The sequence below is a fragment of the Chiloscyllium punctatum genome, chromosome 20 (assembly GCF_047496795.1).
Source record: "Chiloscyllium punctatum isolate Juve2018m chromosome 20, sChiPun1.3, whole genome shotgun sequence".
In the NCBI taxonomy this organism is placed as follows: Eukaryota; Metazoa; Chordata; class Chondrichthyes; order Orectolobiformes; family Hemiscylliidae; genus Chiloscyllium; species Chiloscyllium punctatum.
In genome coordinates this window covers 42,455,912-42,482,417 of record NC_092758.1, presented here as the reverse complement: position 1 = coordinate 42,482,417, position 26,506 = coordinate 42,455,912, and the positions used below count along the sequence as shown (strand labels likewise).

Here is a 26,506-nt window from a genome sequence, read left to right as displayed (position 1 = left end):
AATTTAGCCAAGCATCGGGACCTCGCGATCTTGTTCAGATAATCTGAAACTCGGATAATCGATGTTCGGATAATCGAAGTTCCTCTGTAAATCCTATTTTTCAGAATCCTCCCCCACCAACGTATCCACCACTGATGCCAGACTCACCAGTATTTAGTTCCCAGCTTACTCCTTATAGCATCTCTTAAATAAAGGCATAACATTAGCCACCATCCAGTCGTCTGGAACTTCTATTACCATGTTATTTGCATTTCAATGTCAATGACTTTCAGTTTGCAATTGGGATAATTTGCTGCCACCAAGTGAATCTAAATAAAAACAGGCTCCTAAACAAGATGCAGTTTGTTTTATGACAGCAATCAGGTATAAATTACATTAATAAGATGAACATTGTTATTAAGACAATGAAGATTCCAAAGGTATAGGTCATCACTTTACAAGATCCTAAGCTGTTGCCCATATCTTTTTTCAGATTTGGTTAAACTTAATGCGATCTCCAACATTACCCCTTTCAGAAGCTTTTGAAGAGCATAAGATATTGCAAGAGTGATGACGTGGTGCTTGGGTACTGAGGACCGCAGAGTAAAGCTGTGTGAAAAAACTCATTAGAGAAATATTTTACAAAATGGACACAACTAAATTTAGGGTGAATTCAACTCAGCATCTTTTTGTCTGAAATAAAATATTTCAAAGAAAGAAGGAAATCCAGTGATCAAAAACCTTCTTGGGGGTAGCCATTCTGCAATTCAAGAAGCTGACTGACCGTTTCTTTTTCCATTTAAAAAGTTTCTATTAGCAGTTTTCTCATATTTTCAACCTTTAAATCTTTGTAACATATAAAGAGCCACTGATGGAATAACTATTGAGTGAATGGTTGAAAACCTCATAGATCTGCCATTTGTTGTTTTGTACAAAAGTCCGTATTTTACTAGTTATATGCATAGGATTCTAAAAATATGTGGCTCAATAAAGTCATACCTATATCTATTTAAGATGAGTAATCTGTAAAATTTTAGTAATTAGTAGAACACTTCCAATAGGAAGTGTTTGTGATTTTTAAAACTTTATTAATAATCTTAAGTAGTTATCTGAATGATACCTAAATGTAGTTACAGCATTCTGAAACTTTTGATCACCTGTTTTATCCTATCTTCTTTACAGGCCTACACTAGCCAATTTGTTTCTTTGATTATGTTTGGTCTCTTGATGTCTCAAGATCGAATATCTATGAAGCAAAGAAGAAAGGAGATCATCAATGGTCTTCAAACTCTGCCAAGTAATTTTCATTTTATATCAAATTGAGCATTGAGAATTTAAGAAGGGAACTATACATTAATTTCTTGATTAAGAATATTTAAAATTAAGTAAAATACTTTTATTGGTTCTAAATATCTATCTTTATGGACCATGTGAAAAGCTGGAAGATATTAAACAGTCCTGAAACTTTCTGGACTAGTCAAGATTTAGGTCAACAGTTGAATGTTGTCTCTAAGCCACCCGCTGACTCAGAAACTCAAGTCATTTTGAAAAAGTATCCAAGAAAAGTTTTTAAGGGGATAAGTTATGGAGTTTACTGCCATTAATGGCTGAAATGCCTGGTTTTAAGAAACTATGGGACCTCACACTGATGGCTCCTCAGCAACCTTTCTGACCTTGGTTTTTGTTCTAAAATCATAGAATCTAAAGAGAATAAAAAAACCTCTAAAACATGCATGTAAAGACAAATCTCTCTCTCTCTCTCTCTTTCTCTGAAATTATCTCTTGGAGATATTTGGGAACCAGATAAAGTTTATGCATTTCAGTATATTGACTATGTTGTAAATCCATGAAAATCTGAACTGTGACTGCTATCCAAAGACATGGAACCAACTCAGTTTCAATCCATCTGACCCAAAGCTTACCTGAAAGATCTTCTAGCAACAATTCAATTTTGTCAACAAGAATCCAACAGACTGAGAATTTTATCAAATTCTATCTTTTGTTTTCAGGCCCTAAGCCGAAAAAGGATTTTATATACCCCCTTATCATCTCTGCAGGGTTGGGTTGTCTTTTGTGTTACGTTAGTGTTTTCATTTTCGAACGACAAGGGGCTATGTTTTAATTCTGGATTGTAGCTTAGTTATTAGACCATTTAGCCATTCAGTCTGCTACACCATTTGATCATGGTTAATATGTTTCTCAACCCCATTCTCCTGCTTTCTCCCTGAAAGGCTTGATCCCTTTACTCATCAAACCTACCTATCTCTGTCTTAAATGCATTCAATGCCTTGGCCTCCACAGCCTTCTGTGACAATTAGTTCCACAGATTCACCACCCTCTAGCTCATAAGATTCCTCCTCGTCTCAGTTCTAAAGGGTCTTCCTTTCATTTGAGGCTATGCCGTCAGGTCCTAATTTCTCCTACCAGTGGAAATTTCTTCTCCATGTCCACCTTATCCAAACTTCTCAGTATCCAGTAAGTTTTAATCAAGGTCACCACCATCCTTCTAATCTCCAATGAGTACAGACTCAGCATTCTCAACTGCTCCTCATGTGACAAGTCCTTCATCCCTGGGATCATTCTTGTAAACCTCCTCTGGATCCCCTCCAACTCTAGCACATCCTTCCTTAGATAGGGGGCCCAAAAATACCCACAAAATTCTAAATGCGGTCTGACCAGAGCCTTATACAGTCTCAGCAATCCACCTCTGCTCTTGTATTCTAGCCCTTTTGAAATAAAAGCTATTGTTGCATTTGCTTTCCTAACTGCCAACTAACTGATATGTTAAGCTTAAGAGAATCCCGAACTAAGTCTCCTCAATCCCTTTGAGCTTTAGATTTCCAAAGTATTTCCCCATTTAGACCAAAGAGTATATCCTGACACCTTCCCATATTGTATTTTATCTTGCACGTATTTGCCCATTCTCCTGGCCTATCCCAGGACCTTCTGCAGCCTCCCAACTTCCTTGATACAATATGTTCCTCTGCCTGTTTTTGGATCATCTGCAAATGGAGTGACAATGCCCTCAGTTCCTTCATTCAGATCATTAATGTATAACATGAATAGTTTTGGTCCCTACACAGACCCTTGCAGGACTTCATTTGACTAGTTTTGCCTGTAGTTTTTAAAAATGAGTTTTGTTTTATAGTAAATGGATTATTTTTAAGTTCATGAAAAATATTCTATGAAAGTCTCTTCTGTTCTGAATAACAGTGACTATAAGGATACCTTTGGCCATTTTGGTGATAGAATCGCAACTAATGGTATAACTCAGGGAGTAGTGGTGCTTGGTTACCAGTGCATTCCTTCCTTCATGGTCAAAAACACATTTGAAAATAAAAAACTGTACTATTGAAAATTGTTCATCTTCCTAATCACTAAATTTAATTTCTTGAGAACCCATACTTATTTTAAAATGATAGATTTTAAATTGGGGTATTTACATTTATCATTCAAAGTTTGGAAGAAGATTTGTAGCTCGAGTCCTCGTTGTTGTGGTTCTGTTCGCCGAGCTGGGAATTTGTGTTGCAGACATTTCGTCCCCTGTCTAGGTGACATCCTCAGTGCTTGGGAGCCTCCTGTGAAGTGCTTCTGTGATCTTTCCTCCGGCATTTATAGTGGCCTGTCTCTGCCGCTTCCGGTTGTCAGTTCCAGCTGTCCGCTGCAGTGGCCGGTATATTGGGTCCAGGTCGATGTGTTTGTTGATAGAATCTGTGGATGAGTGCCATGCCTCTAGGAATTCCCTGGCTGTTCTCTGTTTGGCTTGTCCTATAATAGTAGTGTTGTCCCAGTCGAATTCATGTTGCATGTCATCCGCGTGTGTGGCTACTAAGGATAGCTGGTCGTGTCGTTTCGTGGCTAGTTGGTGTTCATGGATACGGATTGTTAGCTGTCTTCCTGTTTGTCCTATGTAGTGTTTTGTGCAGTCCTTGCATGGGATTTTGTATACTACGTTGATTTTGCTCAGGCTGGCTATCGGGTCCTTTGTCCTTGTGAGTTGTTGTCTGAGAGTGGCTGTTGGTTTGTGTGCTGTTATGAGTCCTAGTGGTCGCAGTAGTCTGGCTGTCAGTTCAGAAATGTTCTTGATGTATGGTAACGTGGCTAGTCCTTTGGGTTGTGGCATGTCCTCATTCCGTTGTCTTTCCCTTAGGCATCTGTTGATGAAATTGCGGGGTATCTGTTTTTGGCGAATACATCGTAGAGGTGTTCTTCTTCCTTCCAGCTCTCACCCCACCATTCCATTAACCGCAAAAGCATTACCTTCCTTCTCCAAGTATGAAACAACAGAAATAGAGCAATTATCAAGGCCTTTTAGCCCCACTAGCTTGCTCCACCACTCAACAAGATCATGGCTGATTTTAACATAATTTTCCTGCCTGCCCTCCCATAATTTTGAATTCCCTTGTCAATCAAAAATTTAACTCAGCCTGAATTTATTCAACGATCCAATCTCCACTGCTTTCTGGAGAAGTGAGTTCCAAAGATTGGTAAATCTCTGTAGAAATAAACTGTTCCTCCTCTTTTTCTTAAGTGGGAGACCGATCATTTTGAAACTGTCTACCTTAGATCTTGATTCTCCCGTGAGAGGAAGCATACTCTCAGTATATATCCTGTCATGCCCCCTCAGAAGGTTTGAAGTTTCAGGAAGATTGCCTCCCATTTCTTTCAAAAAGCTTGACACCATGCAGATCAAAGCAACCCACTTGATTGGCATTCCTCCATCACCTTGAAACATCCCTCCCTTCATTACTTACACACAGAGACAGCAGTGTGTATCATCCACAAAATGGGCTGGAGAAACTCATCATGGCTTTTTCAGGTCAGCATGAGTGAGCACTATGACAGCATGCTCAGTCACTGGCCACGTACTATGGGAACCTGGTCACACTCCTCTCACGTCCACAGACATTGACATCTGACGTGTGCCTGCCTATAGAACTCCCATGACATATCTGATTCACTTGCAAAATTACTTCTACATGTTAATGCTGTATTACAAACTGTAACAGTAACTATTATTGTAATGCTGCTGCAAGGACACTGTACACTCAGGGACATGCCCCCAGCTCATGAAATGGATCCCATTCAGAACCCTATAAGATTCAACCCACTTTATCTCCTGATTTTCCGTTGTCCACTCTGCTTCTTATATCCTCATAGAAATCTGACAAAGTTGTCAAATATGATTTCTCTTTTATAAAACCATGTTGACTTTGCTGTATTGTATAGTTATTTTTTAAATGCCTTGCTGTTATTTCACTGTCAGTATCATTGGGAAAATGCTGGAATTAAAATGTTAATTAAAGGCTAAATAGCCTTTAGTTTCCTGATTACTGTCTTGCTCCTTTCTTGACAATTGAGGTTTTCCATCCACTAGAACTTTACAGAATCCAGTGAAATTTGTAAGATTACAACTGACAGATCTACTATCTCTGTGGCTATCTCTTTTCAGACCCCAGGATGCAGGTTATCAGGTCCAGGAAACAGGATAGCTTTTAGTTCCATTTGTTTGTTGTGCATTTTTTCTTCCGTGACAGGCATTGTTTTAAATCCTTCCCTCCCTTTGTCTCAGGTCTTCTCAGATTTTGGGAACCTTTTTGTCTTTCACTGTAAAGAGAGGCATGGCAATTCCGGGAATGATTTTAATACTTTGGGCTATTACCACAACAGAAGAGACATGTAAAATCACACTTGATGGCAATTTTAAAAAACATTAACATAAATTTTGAAAGAATAATCGACAAAGGTTATTTGCTGTGTTTGAGAACTTAGTAAAGAGGAATCCACAATTTAAAACTGCCACGTGAGGAGAGCCATTTGGAGGAATTTCCTTTTACTGAATGGGCGGCACGGTGGCACAGTGGTTAGCACTGCTGCCTCACAGCGCCAGAGATCCGGGTTCAATTCCTGCCTCAGGCGACTCTCTGTGTGGAGTTTGCACGTTCTCCCAGTGTCTGCGTGGGTTTCCTCCGGGTGCTCCGGTTTCCTCCCACACTCCAAAGATGTGCAGGTGAATTGGCCATGCTAAATTGCCCGTAGTGTTAGGTAAGGGGTAGATGTAGGGTGGGTTGCGCTTCGGCGGGTGCGGTGTGGACTTGTTGGGGCGAAGGGCGTGTTTCCACATTGTAAGTAATCTAATCTAATCTAAAAAAAAATTACTGAAGCATGGATGGCTTTGCCTCAGGGAGTGCAAATGTTTGAAACAACAAAGGTTACAGAGTTATAGAAGGAGAGCAGAACATTGGACCCAGTTTTAAATTAATCTGGGAGCGATCTGACACTGACAGGGGCCAAATGAGCTCTATTTCTGCATTACACTTAACATGAAAACACTTAATATGAAAAATATTATCATGGCTGTTATAAATACTATTTAGAAGACAAATGCTTGTGAACAACTGCATATATATGTTGCCATTAAAATTAACTAGGTAACTACCTTCATTTCTATGATTAATTCACCATTATTATTTTCACACAACTTTTCTCTTAGACCTGATTAAAGAAGTGTTGGCGTTGGATAACAACATTCAGCTGCTTGCCCAAGAGTTGTTCCAACACAAATCACTCTTAGTCATGGGTCGTGGATATCATTATGCTACTTGCCTGGAAGGAGCTTTAGTAAGTAGACCCTTCACAAAAGCCATTCTTAATTTCCGTTCATGATTGTTTACAATCTTCTCCAGGTTATTCAAATGTGTATGTTCTTTGTTACGCTCTTTCATTCTGTTCTTCTTTCAGAAAAAGGTAATTCTCATAATGTTGACTGTTTAGGCCTTGAGTCCAATGTTGAATTATTTTAAGAGAATTACTTATTGCTTTTGAAGAATTTTAATTTTAATGCACTCCTGGGATGCGATCGTTACTGCTAAGGCCCTGTATTATTGCCCATCCATTTTTGCCCTGGCGAAGATAATAGTCAGCTATTCTTGCAAGTAGAACTGTGTGGCTTTTAGGCAATTTCAGAGGGAAGAGGCAACCACATTGCCACTGTTCTGGAGTCTTGTGTGGCTAATTTGGGTAAGGACAGCAGATTTCCTTCATTGAAGGACGTAATTGAACCAAATGCACCTTCTCAGCATTCTGATAGTTTTGTGGGCATTGTTACTCATTCTAGCATTTTATTACAAGTTTTATAAGGTTTTATTAAATTAAATAAATTCTTAATTGAATTAAATTCCTCACTTCTCTGATGGGATTTAAACTCTGATCTCCAGATTAATAATCTATACCTCTGGATCATTAATCCTGTAACACAAGCACCATGCTTCTATATCTTAGCAATTTGTAATGCAAATAGATTACAATGATGGCACAGCTGATGTGGTAGACTCTTGGTAAAAAAAACAAATGCTGTAGATTTGAAACAAAAACAGAAAATGGGAGAAAACTCAGCTTGTCTGTCAGCATATGTGAAAAAAGAACAGAAGTAAAGTTTCCAGTCCAATATGACTCCTCTTTGGAACTTACTATTATGATTAGATTCCCTACAGAATGAAACAGGCCCTTTGGCCCAACAAGTCCAACTGACCCTCTAAAGAATAACCCACACAGACTCATTCCCCTACATTTACTCCTGACTAATGTACCTAACATTAAGGGCAATTTAGCATGGCCAATTCACCTAACCTGCACATTTTTGGATTGTGGGAGGAAACCCACACAGACACAGGGAGAATGTACAAACTCCACACAGGCAGTCACCCAAGGTAGGAATCGAACCTGGATTCCTAGTGCTATGAGGCAGCAGTGCTAACCACTGTGCCACCCACTTTTCTTTTAACTATTTTGTATCCAAGACTCTGTCCCCATTTTATTGCATATTTCTCTATGATTCTCTCTTTTAGATTAGATTAGAATAGATTATTTAGATTAAATTATTGGTTATTCAGATTGTAAATGATGGGCATATTCCACCATTACTTAAGATTCTCCTAAATGATGGCAGGTAAGAGTACAGTAATATTTTAAAATGATTGGTTCCTGTATAATTTATTTCATTTGGTGCTCATTCACCATGTACCTGTAAACCATGATGGTTATTCTTTTTCACTCTTCTGTTACTTCTTTTAAGTTGCCATTTATTTTCTGTGTGGCTTCCAAGACAGCTTTATTTCATCAGGCAGCTTAAGATAGTTCTGTTTGACCTTTTGACTATTTAACACTATATCATTCAGACACCAAGGACTCTACTTTGCTCATTTCTCCTTGTTTCTCCCCTACATCCAGTTCTGTAAAATGATTTTTTAAAAGTCTGATTGGATTTCCACAGTAAAAAATGCTTCCTAAAGTCTTTAACAGTGATATATGTTTCCCCTAGTCATTTTCACATCGCAACATAGAATGATTCAGTGATAATTGGAAACCTCTTGTTGCCTAATTGCTAAATTCTAAAATGCTAGTTTTGCTTCATTGGATCAGGATCACAGTGATTCTCTCGTGAAATTGATTTTACATTTTTTTGGTTATTGTTGACCCACCCATTCTGTAATAGCATGCTTTATTTACAGTAATATTTAGCAATCTAATACAAAGATGCCTTTCTTGCTATAAACTTGTTAACTGTAACAATTACTAGGGAATGGAAAGTTGTTACTTGTCCCTATTACAGATCTTTTTATTGTCTCTGTTCCAATCTCTCAATGTTAGAAAATGCTATTCCTCGACCAGGAAAGAAAGGTTGATATTTGCACTAATCTTTATGAATAAAAATAGTTCCTGATTTATCTTTAATTTTTAGAGGATTTTGATTTCAATGTTCCTACCACGGTGTAGTTTACAATCCGTCTACTCAGTACTTTCTTAGTTTTATCTCTTGGGCATTTTATCCTCATAATCCTGCATGATGGGTGGCTTGTTGGGGTTTGTTTTTATTCAGTCTCCCTCTATGGATACAAATAATGCCATTCTTTTATCCCTGATATTATAAAAATAAACTTTTAGCTTCCCTTTGCCAATTGTATTCTTATGTGTATTACATATTTTCCATAAACATATATATAAGAGTTTCCCTGCAATCCTATTTGTCAGTAGATTATGGCTAATGTGTACCTCAGTTGCATTAATATATCATTGCTCTGTGCCACTTAAAGCCTTGAACTGTAAGGAAATTGATCTTGCCCTTGAAGATTTGTATTACTATAATATCCATGGTCTTGTGGAAGAGAGAGGTCCACATTTGCTAAGCCTTATGAGAGAAAATGTTTCCTGATTTACCTTTAATTTTTAGAGGATGTTTCTTTGACTTCAATTTTCCCAACAGTGACTGATTTATCTGTTTTATTCCCCTTTATTCATTCATGGAATGAGAACATTGCTGGCCAGGCAGCATTTATTGCCCCTCCCAAGGGCAATTGAGAGTCAATCACTTTGCTGTGGGTCTGGCGTCACATGTAGGCCAGACCAAGTAAGGACGGTTGTTTTCTTCCCTAAAGGACATTATTGAACCAGATACATTTTTCCTACAATTGACAATGGATTAATGGTCATCATTAGATTCTTAATTCCAGATTTTGATGGGATTCAAACCCAGAACAAGTTGTTAACAGTCCAGTGATAATACCACTAGGCCATCGCCTCTTCCCTACCCAATCACATTCTTTAGTTATTTTAAATACATTGAATAAATCGCCCCTGGACCACAGTTATGGGGCCTGAGGCCAAGGTTTAATGTTTGAGTTAGGAATCAGATGTCAGGAGATTTATTGATGAAATCAGACTTCCTATCTAGGACAGCTGTTCATAGAATTATCACGCAGCAAAAGTGACCAACAGACCTGAGGTCATCAGGTTAAAAGCGAGGAGACCTCCAGCACCACCAACACCACTCCCACCTCACTTAATTCACCCATATCCAGTATTATAGTGTTTGCTTTATTAAATCTGAAAGCATTTGAAAAGCTCATGAATCTGTAAAAATAAACAGCATTTCTTGAATAGAGTTTTAAAAAAAAACAATTATCAGTAGGTCATAATCTTGGCAAACATAAACAAGCTCACTTTCTCTTCCTCAGCTGAATATGACTACCCCTGCTGAGCAGAATCCATTAGCATCTTTGAAGATGTCATTTAAACAGGCAAACAGGTGGCTCGGCTGAATTTCCAAACAAAATTAATACAATGAGAGTTTTTACATAATCAGATTTCAATTACAAACTGGGCCAACTTTTTAAACATGTACAATGCAGGTATGTTCGTCAATGATTTACTCTAATGCATCTGAAAATGTTCCCACTTACACAATGCTTTTTTTCCCTTAGCAGTTTGTCAGTTGTTGGCAACCCCAATTTTAAATGGACATCAATTTTCAACTAAAGCACCATCATCACTCACCTGTAGTAAAAATAGCATGACCTACGCTGCAACATTTCATAATAATGTGAAGTAGACAACTATTATGTTCACCTTCCTTCCAGTTCCTGGTTCCAAACCGTGGTTCACTTCATTACGACTCAGTTGATGCAGTGTGCATTACCCACAAAACCTGCTGTCTTACATTTAAATTGCAGAACTTCAGATGTGTCTACTTCCACAATTGTCATGGTAATGTTGCTCCTAACTTAGCCTCTTGTAAAAATTGTCAGTGCTAAAATAGATCTAGTACCTGCTTGCCATTTCTACAGCACACCCATATATCTGGCCACCAATTTTAATTGCTAAAGTCCTGGTATCATCCTGGTAATTTTGTATTGTAACTCCTTCAAGGAATTAAGTACTTCTTGAGGTTAAGAGGCCCAAAAATCTCTCACAATATTCTATATGGGATCTAAGACTCTGCAACGTTGGCATGCCAAATTCCTTCTGAAACAGGGAAGTATTCCATTATCTTTCTTGATTTCTTTTGTACCTATTTGCATGCATTAAACTGATTTGTGGAAACATACATAAATCCTTTTGCTGTTCCATTCCTCCAAGTGTCTCACCATTAAAAAAAAATATTCTGATTTGTCTTTCCTGAATGTGAAGGGAATAACTTTGTATTTCCCCATCTTGAACTCAACCTGACATGGCTTCATTCATTCGCTTGATCTGTGTATGTTACATAATGTATTGATCACGTCTACATCATTATGCCACTAAAGTTCATACCATCTGCAAATTTAGATACTTGTTTAGCTTTAAAATACATGGTGATATTTGTTAGTAAAATACTTGTATAACAGCAACTGACCTTATGAATAAGTTATTTCCCATCCTGGCATTTTCTAGTTTTTAAAGTTAGGCACAACAGTTGGAACACTGCCGACAGTTGTAAGTTTAAATAGTGATGAATTTTGCTTTTTTGACAGAAAATCAAAGAAATAACATACATGCATTCTGAGGGGATTCTGGCTGGAGAGTTAAAGCATGGTCCTTTGGCCTTAATTGATGAAAGGATGCCTATTATAATGATTGCCATGAGGGATCCATGCTATATCAAGTGTCAGAATGCTGTTCAACAAATTGTTGCACGCCAGGTACAGCAATAATTGCTATGTTTTGCAATATCCTGTCTTAGTATTACATTTGAGTCACAGAACTAATTTTAATTCTTTATGTGTCATTCTGTTCAATTGACAGAATATAATATTACATGAAACTATAAGAAAATGTTACTTTTTGATCATTGATTAAATCTAGAGTGTTTTTTTTGTTGTGAAAATTTGAGCCCATAATTAACTTTGAATACATGGTAAATGGCTACTTTTGGAGTTATTGAGACATCTGCATGTAACATTTCGGGAAGGGCCACAAAAAGTGCTTTTGTATTTCTGTAAAATGAGAGGTGGGTTAAGTATTAAGAGAATGCCATATGTGATTTGTTCCATTATGCACCTAAAGTTAGGTGTGGGAACAAGAGAAATTAGTGTATTATGCCTTATAGTAAATAGTGTTTTTCAAAATATTTTGATGAAGGTGACCTTTCACGAAACTATTAACTCAAAAACAGCATTTAGATTTTGGATGCTACATTTTATGCCTAGATTCTGCCTGTGCATTAAATTTTTCCACAACTAAGAAATGAAAATGAATTGTACATAATTATTGCTCAAAACTGCTGCCTGAAACAAAAGTATAAGAACATTTTTTGTTGGAAAGTGGAGGAATGAACAGAGAAATGCATTGTTAATGCACATGTTCAGGAGTTTTTTTACAAATTTAAAAGATTCTTTTTCCAAATCATCACTGCCTTGGACCTTCATCCACAGTATTTAATTTGTAATTTCACCTGTGTCACAAACTAATTATTCTAATTTCTTTTTCAGGGCCGCCCAATAATACTCTGTGCAAAGAATGATGAGGAAATGAGGAAATTTGCATACCAAACAATAGAAATCCCACAATCAGTTGACTGTTTGCAGGGTATCTTGACTGTAATTCCTCTTCAACTCCTTTCTTTCCATTTGGCTGTTCTTCGAGGATATGATGTAAGTTACATATCTTAAGATATGATGACTATATAGCACAACTGCTAATCAGTGAAGTCAAATATCCATAAATTCTTAATGTAAAAACATGTTCTGATACAAACTTGCAACTTAAATCACCTGAAGTGATAATGAGTCTGTGGGTTGTTGTTTAAAATTTGACAAAGGTGTGTTTGCAACTCTACATGGTTACTGGAACAGAAGAGCATTAGTTATGAACTTGGCTAAATTCTTCAACCTTACTCACATAAAGGATAAAGATAGCCTTGTAGCCATTGTACATTTGTTTAGGGATAATGTAAAGTGTGTGTATATCATGCTACATCTTGAATTAATCTATTGAGCAGCTGTCTCAGACACTGAGATACTAAAGGTTCATGTGAAATGCTGTGAGATTGTAGCAAAAGCAAATTCTCTTTATACATTAAGTGTGATCAAATATAATACAAGAAGCAGCATCTTCTCAGCAATAACCTGTTCCTGATCTCATGGTGAAATTGGTTCAAGCCTGGACAAAAGAGCTGGATTCCACAGGTAAGGTGAGATTCTTGACAACACGGCCACATTTGATTGGTATTGTATCAAAGAGCCTTTGCAAAACTGGAGTCAATGGGGATCAAGGGTAAAAAAAAAATCACTTGTTAGATTCATACCTGGTTCAAAAGAAGATGGTTATGGTTGTTGGCGGTCAGTTGACTCAGCTCCAGAATATTTCTACAGGAGTTCGTCAGGGTAGTGTCCTAGGCTGAACCATCTGCATTAATAGCCTTCTTTCTGTCATATGATCAGAAGTGGGCATGTTTACTGATGACTGCACAGTGTTGGGCACCATTTACAACTCCTCAGCTACTGAAGCAGACCATGTCAAAATGCAGCAAGACCTGAGCAGTATCCAGGCTTGAACTGTTAAGGTGGCAAGTAATATTTGCACCGCCCAACTTCCAGGCAATGCCCACCTCCAGTTAGAGAGAATTGAACCACTGCCCCTTCACCTTCAATGACATCATCATCACTCAATTCCCCCACTCTCAACATCCTGGAGCTACAATTGACTAGATGACTAGACTAATTGAACTAGCTACATGAATACAGTGCTTACAAGAGCAGGTCAGAGGCTATGAATCCTTCAAGTGAGTAACTCACCTCCTCATACCCCAAAGCCTAACTACCATTTACAAGGCACAAGTCAGAAGTGTGATGGACTACTGCCTGCTTGCTAGGATGAATGCTCCACCAACAATCAAGAAGCTTGACACTATCCAGGACAATGCAGCCTGCTTGAGTAACACCACATCCACAAACATCCACTCTCTTCATCACTCATGCTCAGTAGCAGCATGTGTACCATATATAAGATGCACGACAGAAATTCATCAAAGCTCCTTAGACAGTACCTTTCACACCCTCAGCCACTTCCCTATTAAAGGACGAGGGCAGCAGATACATGGGAATACCACTAACTTACAAAATTCACTCCAAGCCACCCACCATCTGGATTTGGACTGTTTCTTCATGTTACTGGGTCAAAATCCTGGAACTCCCTCCCTAATGGCATTGTCAGTCTAAATACAGCTACTGGAATGTAATGGCTCAGAAGGCAACTCACCAACACTTTCTTGAGGGGAATGGGCAGCGATACCTACATCGCAATAGTGCATTTTATTTTAAAAATTAGAAAATAAAACATATTATGATGTCCTTATTAAATCTGTTATTTTCTCTCTCTCTTTCTATCTGTCTTTTCCTCTTAATTTTGAAATTTTACCACAATCCATTCAGATCATCTATCATACGTTTACAGTGAGATTGCTGAAATTTTGTTAGCTGAAGCCCTGTCAGTTATCCTAGATTGGTATTATGTGCACAAACGAGCAGAAAATTATTTGTTTAAACTACCTGTAATCTTCTGCTGTTTCTCTAATAGTAGCCACCTTAGGTCTTAGTTCAATGGCTTAGAGAAGCTGAATGGTCTAGATCAGAAAGATTCCTGGCTTTAAGCATCAATCTGATTGCTATCAGTCGTTCTGTTCATGCAGAAAGTTATGTTTTTACTGTAAGTGCCTATTAATAAAATTGAATTTTGTACTTTAGGTGGACTGTCCTCGAAACCTGGCCAAATCCGTCACCGTAGAATGAAGACCAAATTATTGCAAGCATTTGAAAATTGATGTTCTGTCCAAACCTTTGTGTTCCCTTCTAGTTTTTGTTTTCTTCTGATGAAATGTGAAAGCTATATATAACTAAATGAAGTTATCTAGCTGGGACATGTGTAGTGATGCAGATTGTGTACACATGGCAGACTTGAGTTCAAATCAATATAATGTTCTATGTAGAATTAGTACATTTTTATGTACCTTATCCTTAATATTCTGTCAGTGGAGAAACTAAATATTTTTGTAGTTGGTTTGAGTTAAAACTTGGAAGGGGACTGATGTTTACATGAGCTGCATAGAATGAGTCCATACAACAATGCAATATTCATAACTACAGAAAAAGCTGTAGAAGTTTTTATGGTCATTTTTATGTATTTTTCTGGATTTTAGATTATCTATAAGTTAAATAATAACTTTAATCTTTTTGTTTGTTAAGGGTATCTACGGTGATCTTTTTGACCTTAATTGTAATATATTTTGTGTTGAGATTTATTCCAAGTTTGTAAATGAAATTAAGTGACAAGAATAAAATTGCTTTATAGCTCATTTTGCAATTGTGTTTACTGAGATCATACATTACTAATTAAGTATGCAAAACAATCAGTTATTAATATAAACCTCGTATTAATAAAAAGCTATGTATTGCATACATGAATTATTGGTGTTGTGTTTGGTAATGAGATCTCTTAGTGTCAGAGTAAATAATTACTGGTTGTGTCATTTTACCATTAAAATGTATACTTCTTGCACCTAACAATAAGTAAATTAACTATTGCTTAAGAAAATTACATAAGAATTAATACATATCTCAGGCCATTTGGCCCATCCAGTCTATTTTATATTCTCCATAGGAACAGCAGTGCTAATCCTGTATGTTTGCACTGTTCCCTTTCATCATTCTTCACACAAATCTATTCTTGAAAGTTGATTGACATAGTTTGTGTGAGAATGTATTGCTTAACCTCAACACTGCTCACTGTCCTAAGTCTCTTGTGTTTCATCTCATATCTATGTCACCTTGTTCCATATTCAAGAATCACCTGCTTCCATCTGCTCTGTCCTACCTCTTAATAATTTAAATATTTATATCAGATCATTCCATAATCTCCCCTTTTAGTGGAAATTATCTGTGTTTCCATGCTCTGCTTCATAAGTCCATTTCCTCATAGCTCCAGAAATCTAAAAAAAACTGAGTTGTTCCTCCTCTATTTCCTGAATGTTATTCCGTAGCTTGGAATCTAAAAACATGCAGAGTACTCGAACTCTTATCCTAAACGATGTTTTAAATAGAGTTACTATCACATCTTGATGTCTTTATTTGTTCTAGCTCTTGTGTAAAAAAACAGAGCTTTCCATTAGTTTTTTTACTTTATTTCCCTGAAGTACTGCTTTTAACCTCTTACCACTCTGAAATTCTAAATCTTGGATAGAATTTTTTTGCTGATCTGCATGGGAAAATGCAAGTGACCTCGCAATACTGTTTATTTTGAATGTTTGCAAAGTTTTACCATATGACTATCTTACCTGATTTAGCACCATTTATGCATTTTTATCAGCTGCAGTCTCATTTAAGAACTTTGTTCCAATTTATTACTGAATCAAAAGGAAGCTATCTTGTTTGTCAGACTTCTGTTGACTTTAAAGGAAAACATTTCCTTGCTCTCAGGGCCCACAACTTTTTCTAAGATTTCTTTAAACAACTAATGTTATTAATAGACTGTAACAAGCATATTGGAACATTGAAAAGGCTATGGATTCACTAGAAACAAACCATACCTTAGCAGCTGAGTAATGCTAATCGGTTAGGAAAACTACAAGAGGTTACAGGAGAGAAATTATCTTGCAACATTCATTTCGCAGTTGTTGCACTGTTCTCTGTAGTTGTTCTGTCAGTTGCAGAGTTCACATACTGCTTCCCTATCATGCAAAAGGCTGTGGATGGACAGTATCCAGATGTCACACAGCTGGAATTGGCTAATGTGATAAGAAAATCTTGTGTTCGTACAGTGCTCTGCCCCATCACCAGATGGTTTACAGCATATGAAAGTACTTTTTGTAATTAAGTCTTACTCATTAGAGGAAGTACAATGACTAGTTTTCACACAGCAATCTCCTACAAACAGTGATTTGACAATGACCAGATATTTTCATATTTGTGATATTAATTCAGAGATGAATATTAACCGGGGATAACTCCACTGCTCTTTTTGAAAAAGTACATTGCGATCTTTACAACTACCTAGCAGGAAAATTAGCTTAACAGCTCATCTACAAGCGTTCTGCAGTGCTCCTTCAGTCTTCTGGCATGTCAGCTTTGGTTTATGTTCTCGACTTCTTGCATGTATCTTAAATAAACCAGAAATGGAGCTAACAATTATTAGCTGATGCTCATGAAGCCAGAATTCCTAACTTGAGGAACAAATATGCAGGCAACCCATCTCCATATCATGATCTAAACAAGATGCATGAAGGTGCAACTTTGTGCTTGCGTTAATGATATTTTAGATTCAGGTTCTAAATTGGGCTAAGGTGATTTTATTTTTGGAACTTTTCAATTGCAAAATGTATGGAAATACTCTGGGTTGTTATTGGACAAGTTGCAGTGAGTTCTTCTATTTCCTAGGATCTTTTGCCTCCTCCTTGGGGGAGAACAGAGGAGATGGTGACCTGTGCACACAAAGGCTGTAGCGTGCATGGAAGCCACAATGGCACTGACTCTGGGTCTGCAGGATGACAAGGACGGAAGAAGAAACTGCACAGAATTAAATTTCTGAATCCAAAATGTGGTGCTAGAAAAGCACAGTGCCATTTGACTCCGCTCTCCAGCATCTGCAGTCCTCACTTTCTCCTAGAATGAAATTTCTGCCCAGAGTTCTCTGATAAGGTGATATTCTAGAAGTTCCTTGGGAATTATAAGAGGTTGGCTTTTGGCAGACAAAAATTTCATCTTACAGCATTCCTTTTGGTGCTTACCTGAGTGCCATCCTATCAAGGCTCTCACTTGAGCGGTCTTCATCCTAGGCTAATCTTGCCCTGAAGCCTCACCATGTGTTATTCACACATCTGTACCAAACTCTGATGTATGTGCATTGGCAGTATCTGAACTAGTGGCTTTGAGTACACATTCAAGTCATGGGGTATCTTCAGCAACGCCATGTTGTTGCTGGGGCTGGGCAAGTGGCAGTTCTTGGGTATCTGAAAGTAGAAACTCAGGAATGGTTACTATGATGGAAAGGGATGGGGTGGGAAGCAAGATATCCATGGCCATATCATCTGCAGTTTGCTTATCATGCCAAACAGCATGAGGAGAGTAGCATCCAGGGACAGGGAATAGGGCAGGAACATCCATCATTTTCAAAAATTCTAGGTGATGCTGGATGCCACAGTTCTGATGCAGTTGGGTCCACAATGACAGACGTCTCCTCTGCAGAGCTCAGAAGATGATGCAGCTGTCCTTACCTCCTGTCAGTTCAGCTCTGCTTACTTCTATTGTGTGCAACCTTATCCTGCAGTAGAGAGAAACATTTCTGTAAGTTGTGTTACACTGTTTTTGGGTGACATACTTACCATCATTGAATAGTAGAAATTATATGGCAATGGTAAGATTTATTTGGCAGCATTGGTAAGTGGATGGGGGTGTGTTGGTGATCTGGACATTTGGCATCAGTCCTGAGTGCCAGAGAATACTACTGGATGTTGATGGGAGTGTGGTGCATTGAGCAGCATGAGAAGCTGGTGTACTGGTGGATTGGAGAAATTAAGTGAACGTGCTTTCGCTAATATGGGCCAGTTGTGTATGAGATCATTTGACTTCTTGTCCCCTTGCTGCCAAGCTCTTATGTCCAGGCTCTGGAAGATGATCTCCCTGCCACCAGCTACCATTCCAACTCCTGAGGATTATCTTTTGAGGGTTTCATGCCACAAAGACTCCTTCCTTCTCCTGAACTTGACTCGGCCACCTATATCACTTAAGCCTCCACTGACGCATCTGCCCGCTGGAAATTTCTGTCTGGCCTGATATACAATGTGCAATATTTTTGTGCAAACTCCCGTATAGCCTAGCCTTAGAAAGAGCAAGCTAGCTGTATCTCATAATTAGCAAATTGTTTTACCAGCACACCCCACACCCATAAGACCATAAACAGAATAGAAGCAGGCCATTCTGCCCATTAAGTCTACTTCAACATTCAGTGACATCATGTCTGATCTGATGATCCTCACCTTCACTTTCTATCTTTTTCCTGAGAAATGTGTTAGAATTTTTTGAGGAGGTCACAAGCAAATTAGACACAGGAGAGCCAGAAGACGTAATCTATTTGGATTTCCAAAGGCCTTTGACAAGGTACTGCACAAGAGGCTGCTAAATAAGAGCCCATGGTATTAGGGGCAAAATACTGGCCTGCATGGAGGATTGGGTGACTGGCAGAAGGCAGAGTGGGGTTAAAGGGCTCTTTTCAAGAAGGCAGCTGGTGACTAATGGAGTTCCACAGGGGTCAGTATTGGGACCCCAGCTATTCACATTATACATTAATAATCTTGACGAAAGAACTGAGGACATCATTGCTATGTTTGCAGGTGACACAAAGGTGCTCCGGTTTCCTCCCACAGTCCAAAGATGTGCAGGTCAGGGGAATTGGCCATGCTAAATTGCCCGTAGTGTTAGATATAGGGGTAAATATAGGGGCAGGTGACACAAAGGTAGTGGTGCGGAAGCAGGGATACTGCAGAAGGACTTAGACAGACTAGGAGAATGGGCAACAAAGGGGCAGATGGAATACAATATCAGAAAGTGTGAAGTTATGCACTTTGGCACAACGAATAGAGCTATCATTTTCTAAAGGGGAAAGGCTTTTTGGAAATCAAAAACACAAAGGGACTTAGGAGTGCTAGTACATGCAGGTTCAGTTGGAAATTTGGAAGGTAAATGCAGTGTGAGCATGCATTTCAAGAGGGCTAGAATACAATATTATACAGGCATTTACTGCTGAGGCTGCATAAAGCTCTGGTCAGATCACATTTGGAATATTGTGAGCAGTTCTGGGCCCCGATCTAACGAAGGACAGGTTGACCTTGGAGGGGATCCAGAGGAGATTTACAAGAATGGTCCTGGTGATGAAGGGCTTGTCATATGAGGAGCGGTTGAGAACACTGGGTCTGTAGTCAGTGAAGTTTAGAAAGATGACCAAAGGGTCTGTTTCCATGCTGACATCTCTGTGACTATATGAGGGAAGATCTCATTGAAACTTACAGAATATTGAGAAGCTTAAGTAGAGTCGATGTGAAGAGGATGTTTCATTAGTGGGCGGCATGATGGCACAGTGGTTAGCACTGCTGCCTCACAGCGCCAGAGACCTGGGTTCAATTTCCGCTTCAGGCGACTGACTGTGTGGAGTTTGCACGTTCTCCTTGTGTCTGCGTGGGTTTCCTCCAGGTGCTCCGGTTTCCTCCCACAGTCCAAAGATGTGCAGGTCAGGGGAATTGGCCATGCTAAATTGCCCGTAGTGTTAGGTAAGGGGTAAATATAGGGGTATGGGTGGGTTGCGCTTCGGCGGGGCGGTGTGGACTTGTTGGGCCGAAGGACCTGTTTCCACATTGTAAGTAATCTAATCTAATCTAGTTGGAGAGACTAGGACCCAAGGATGACAGCCTCAGAGTGACAGTACAACCCTTTAGAAGTGAGATAGAATCATAGAAATGTAGAGCATGGAAATGGATCCTTCGGTTCAACTCATTCTTTACTATTTATGTACCCATCCAGATGCCTTTTAAATGTTGTAATTGTTCCAGCCTCCACCATGTCCTCTGGCAGCTCATTCCATATATGTACCACCCTTTAGTGAAAAAGTTGCCTTTAGGCCCATTTTAAATCTTGCCTCTCTCACCTTAAACCTATGCCCTGTCGTTCTGGACTCCCCTATCCTGGGGAAAAGACCTTGGAGATTCATCCTGTCCATGTCCCTCATTTCATGGAGGCAGAAAACCAGCAGTAAATTTAACATTTTTATTTCAACTCCTGACTAACAAGTTCACACCAGGCATCAGAAATAAGATTCTGCTGAATTTTTTTATATATAAAGTTTTCTTCTTCATTGATTTTGGGAAAGAAGAAGTGGCCCTTCATTGGTTCATACAAATGTGCAACAAAGTCTATTTAGCAAAATTTTCTGAATTCTTGACGTCTTTCCTTTTTAAGCAAAGGTTTTTTTTCTAATGTCAGAGTTTGATTAGTGTTAGTTGAAAATGAGCACTGTACATATCAAGAATTGTGAAGAATACTGAGTTAAAAATCACACAACACCAGGTTATCGTCCAACAGGTTTATTTGGAAGCACTAGCTTTCGGAGTGCTGCTCCTTAACTTTGTATATCCCAGTCCAACACCAGCACCTTCAAATGAAGAATACTGAGGCAGCTATTCAGAATTACATCAGCTAGAAAGCTGAAGGTCAATGTAATTGGATCCTAATTCCCAATTAGTCTCAGCTTGGTTTAGTAAGTTACATTTTAATATCTTATGTAAAAAGTTGTGTTGTGTGATAAGTTCCACTACAGATTGGGATATTGATCTAGTCAGACAATTCAATGTATTGAAGAAATTATGTCTTTGGAATTGGATATTAAATTGAGGCCCTGTCTGTCAGTTCAAGCAGACATAAGAGATCTCATGAAAAGCTGTTGTGGCACAGTGGTAGTATCCCTACCTCTGAGCCAAGAGGCTGAGGTTCAAGTCAATCTTGCTCCCATGGGTGTAAAATAACATCTTTGAACAGGTTGGTTACATGTTCAGATCCTGAAGAAGGGCTCATGCCCGAAACGTCAATTCTCCTGCTCCTTGGATGCTGCCTGACCTGCTGCGCTTTTCCAGCAACACATTTTCAGTACTGATCTCTAGCATCTGCAGTCCTCACTTCCCCTACCTGTTCAGATCTCCTAACATTATTCAGAGATGGTGAAGGTATCCAGGTATTTTTGTCATTGTTCAGTTGACGCTGTCACAGAATCATAGGGAAAAATTCTATCATTCTCTCCAGGTGGATCTGCGTGGGAGTCCCATAAGATTCCCCCGGTAGCAATCCAGACCACCACAGACCTGTTTTACACTTTTCCAGGGTGGAAAAGTTCTACAGAAGTTTTCAAGCACTCCTGAAAATTAAGTGGAAAATTATTAACTAGTTAACGGGTGCTTCCCACTTGGCCTGAACCAGGAGAGGTTGAAGGATGGCCTAGCAGATTATCGTGTGTCAGTCTCAGGTAAGAAATGGTGGAAGACACTTCCATCACTGGGCCCTTTTGAGATTGGACCTCCACTCCCCCACCCCATCAAATGTCTGTCCACAGTGGTCCCTCCTTTCTAGCTGGCCTTACCATCTTGAATCTCCCCAATCACCCTCCCCACCCTTTTCCCACATCCCAGTACTCACCCTTGATAGGTCAAAATACTTTCGTAATTATTTCCATCTCAGGTTTCAGAATTTAGAATTTTGGAGCTGCTTGTCCACTCCGTGTGATCATCATTCCAGTGCCACTGCTGGGATCACAGAGCTGCTTTAACATTGTGGTGGTATATTGTCATGGGTTGGTAGGGGATTTTGATCTTCAAGTAAGCACAGAAAACCATTCCAACCATTGTATCTGTGCTGTCTTTTTGGGAACAAAAGTTACCTAGTAATTTCCACTACCCTGCTATTTCCCAGCAGATCTGCAGTTGCAATTCAAATGCATTTCACGAAATTTCTGTTGAAAGATACAATTAAAGCAGCTTTATGACAACAACATGCCACACTAAAACAAACTTGCCATCTGTGTTATTTTAGCCAATTATCTTAACTCTGTGTACTCTGGTTACTAATGGTACTGTCAACTAATTTCCATTATTCACTTTATTAAAATTCTTCATAATTTTTCAGACCTCTCTTTAATCCCCCCCTTTAATCTTCTCGGTTCCAGAATAATCCCAATTTCTCTCTTGACATATCGAAAATCTCTAATCTCTGGTGTCATTGTAGAAACTTTCCTCTGCACTCTGTTTATGCTTTGAGAGGTTTTCCAGAACACAACAGTAACTTAGCACTGCTGCCTCACAGCGCCAGCGCCTCTGGCGGGAGTTTGTATGGAGTTTGCACGTTCTCCCCGTGTCTGCGTGGGTTTCCTCCGGGTGCTCCGGTTTCTTCCCACAGTCCAAAGATGTGCAGGTCAGGTGAATTGGCCATGCTAAATTGTCTGTAGTGTTAGGTATGGGGTAAATGTAGGGGTATGGGTGGGTTACGCTTCGGCGGGTCGGTGTGGACTCGTTGGGACAAAGAGCCTGTTTCCACACTGTAATGTAATGTAATCTAATCTCATCTAACTGAGAGTTAGCTAGTGATTTATGAAGTTTTAACATAAGCTTCAGTATTTTTACTCCCTGATTCTGTTATAAAGCCAAGAAGCCAGTTTGCTTTTTTAATATCCTTATCAACCTGACTTGTCTATGTATCTCTCAGTACGTTTTTAACAAATGTACTCTTGCTTCTCCTCATTACTCTTTCTGAAATCCATTACTGCAAGCTTTCATCTGTTATGTGTCTTTCAATTTCATCAGTCTGTCTGTCTTCCTCAAACAGCATGAAAAGCAGTCTTTGCATGTATTTAAGGCAGAAGTAGATAGATGTTTGATTACCAATGGAATGAAAGGTCATGGGGTCAGGCAGGGATGTGAAGTAATCAGTACAACAAAGGACAGAGTGGCCAACTCCTGCTCTTTTTGAATCTCCTGTGACTCGTTCCTGTTTACTTTAGATCCAGGTTTTATTTAATCTGCAAACTTTGAAATTATACTCATGAATAATTTTTATCAAAAATATCAACAATCTTAAACAGTTGCTTTGTAATATCACTATGTACGCCTTTGCAAACTGAAAAGCAACATTTAACACTATTTTCTACTTGCTGCCTTTTAAGCCTCTTTTCTACCCGCATTGTCACCATTCCTTTAATTCAATGTACTTCAGTTCTTTTTTAAATGGGTAAAATATGTGGGTTTTTTTTATTGTTACCATGTATCCAGAGGGAATAATTTGAGTGCACTACAGCATTGAGACTTACTGAAACACAGAATGGAAAATCATAAGAGCAACTTACCTAATTGTCCTAATTTTCCAGCCATGCATTTTAATGGTAGAGTTTGTATGGAGCATAGATTATTGTCTACATGAAGTTTTTATGTCCATATGTAGTGTTGCAGCATTTTAGTTGTATTATATATATTGTTCACTTGTAGCTGCCATGCAAAACAACACAAGAAGAGGGAGTTATAAGAAGCAGAAAGCATGAAGTAACTATTTAATAAAGCACCCATGTCTGCTAATGTACTTTATATTCTGGTCTCTCTCTAGCTATTCTCAAATCCCAAGAGCCCTACACCAGCCAAGCACCATACATTGTCAATATGATGGTGCAAGACAAGAAGGCATGAACTTTTTTTTGGTGGATTTGCCCATTCTATGCAGTGAACACAGTATTTGAAGATAAAAATAGGATTTCCAAACTGCAGCTAGACATAGGTACATAAACTACTCAGATTTAACAAGTAGGAATGATTCATGGAGAAGTCTTATCACTATTGCTCATGAAAGTAGTAAGGTCCATGTGTAATTTACCCCCTTTTGAATTATACCTGAAACCTTCATCTTTAGTCCAATGTTGGCAAACATGATTTGGAGATGCCAGTGTTAGACTGGGGTGTACAAAGTTTGTGTGATTTTTAACTTAACGTTGGCAAAGACAGCTAAAGATTATTGAAGGAGACATTAGAGAACAAGGAGTAAAAGGCATTACTTTTCCATTATGGTAGTGAAAGTTTAGAAGATATAGTCAAAATGCTAGCATCCGAACTAAATGCTAACACAACTACAAGTGCTTTGCCATGAAAAAGGGCATTAAAGAAAAATGCTATATAAAAGGACCATCTTCAGAGCACAAGACATTGAGACAATTGACCATATTACAGGTGCCTGAGATGGCTCAAAAGCAAATGTGACTTTGGTGAAGTTGAACAGGTAGAAAGGGAAATAAAAACACTAATCGTTGAAGAGTGCTTCCCCAACCAATTACATCAAAAAGTATTGGAGAAAAGACTGCTGCTGGGAGCTAGCAAGGATATCATCATTCTCTGAGTTTGGAGCTATTAAAATGGAAGCTACTGAAAACTAGGCTCCTGTGAACAGTGCTCACACCTCCTGTCTCAATAAACCAAAGCAAAAATAGTTGCTTCACAACAGATGTATCCAAGCAATACTTTCACTGCAGTAGTACTTATACATGACCGACTCCCTCTCTCAATGTCTCCCCTTACCTGAGGCGTTCTGACCCTCAGGTTAAAACACCACCATTTATCTCTCTCTTAAAGAGCAGCCCTTTTGGACTGTGGCAACTTTACCTTTATTTACTTACCTACACTGGACGGACTGTCCTGCAAACAGTAAACAGTGCAAAGACTGTGGAAAACCCAACCACCTTGCTCATGTTTATTGCTCTTCAACATAATCAGTTACCAAGAGCAATACTAAGACAGGAGTGTGATATGCATAACACAGCAAAAGGGCAAGAGAACACAGCAAAAGTAGAGGCTGATGACCCTAGATATATTTGAGTGCTATCTTTCAGTTGCAGCGAACAGCCATATGTGCTTGTGACCATTTGCTGCTCAAGTGTTCTCACAGACATTGGAGCATCTGTCAATGTTATGAGAGTCAAAACATACAACAAACGTCAGGGCTGGACCATGCTCTGCATATTAGAGAATGAGAAAAGTTTTGCCTTACAACAGTGGCAAACCTTTTAAAAATTCTTGGTGCTTTGAAATGGACACTAGGACAAATGGTGGTATTTATTGTTTTACCTGAGAAATCTGTCACGCTGATCAGTTTTTCACACAACAGTAGATTTGCACATGATTTTCATCAGTTGTACATTCCTGTTCATACTAACAGCATTCTGAATTGTATGTGGACTAGTTCACTGATAATAAAAACTTGAAAGAGATGACATGTAAGTTGCAAGTAGATCCTGCTGTGTCTCGAGTAGCGCATGAACATGGTGAATACCAATATTGTATCAGCCAATGGACTGAGAAGGAACTTCTGTGCTAACTTGTCCTTGATGTTCAAAACGTTGGCAATGAGCCTGCTACTTTGATCTTACTCATGCAAGTAATTAGGAAAGCGGAAAGCAAGAACCAGATTAGAATCAAAGCAGTTAAATAACTTGTTCAACAATCCACATGCCAAACTACCTATTGAAATAAGTATGTTGGAAACAAAAACCACCAGAATACTAACTTTGGATTGAGTATCAGCCAGACAAGCTCAATAACATGGACAACCTTTTGCAATATCCATTGCCGACATCAGTCCTACTAGTGTGAGGGAAATGTTGCTGAACAATTTCATTGGATAACTTTAAATGTGAAGCCAAAGTCACTGAAATTAGTTGACACCAAAGTGCCAGCAAAACAAGATGAGACATTACAACAATATATAACAGTTATGGAATCACGAAACTGGAAAGGCATGATTGGAAGAGTTTCTTCAAACAATTACTCACCTCTATAAAGTCTTCACAATCTCGAAATTAGCTAACTGTTACAATCACCTCTGATCTTGTCATACACAACTACTTTGTTATGCCACAATCAAGGGAATGAGTTATTGATATATCACATAAGGGTCACCAGGGAATTGCCAAAACCAAACAGCACCTTAGAGAGAAGTTTGATTTTCAGGAATTCACCATATGGGGTTGAACATAAGATCAGTGTTTGCCATCACAAGCATTCACAATGTCAAACTTCTGTGATCATCTTGAGATGACTGAGCTGCCTCCAGGACCATGGATTGATGTTAGTGATGATTTCCTCAATCTCCATGGGGTGAGCACCTATTCTGTTGTTACTGATGATTGCAGTGGATTCTCAGTGGTGGAAATTGTT

At 38.8% G+C, this 26,506-nt stretch overlaps 1 protein-coding gene across 2 annotated transcripts in view; it reads left to right on the top strand.

Moving 5' to 3' along the window:
- LOC140492083 (glutamine--fructose-6-phosphate aminotransferase [isomerizing] 2-like) overlaps positions 1 to 15,071 on the top strand; it is an 85,924-nt gene extending 70,853 nt beyond the window's left edge. For both annotated transcript variants that reach the window (XM_072590785.1, XM_072590786.1), the window contains 5 exons: positions 1,162 to 1,276; positions 6,473 to 6,600; positions 11,268 to 11,435; positions 12,225 to 12,386; positions 14,478 to 15,071. In XM_072590785.1, the coding sequence (XP_072446886.1) occupies positions 1,162 to 1,276; positions 6,473 to 6,600; positions 11,268 to 11,435; positions 12,225 to 12,386; positions 14,478 to 14,522 (618 nt within the window). In that variant the 3' untranslated portion in view covers positions 14,523 to 15,071. The remainder of the gene's footprint in view (positions 1 to 1,161; positions 1,277 to 6,472; positions 6,601 to 11,267; positions 11,436 to 12,224; positions 12,387 to 14,477) is intronic.
- The last annotated feature ends 11,435 nt before the right edge of the window (positions 15,072 to 26,506 follow it).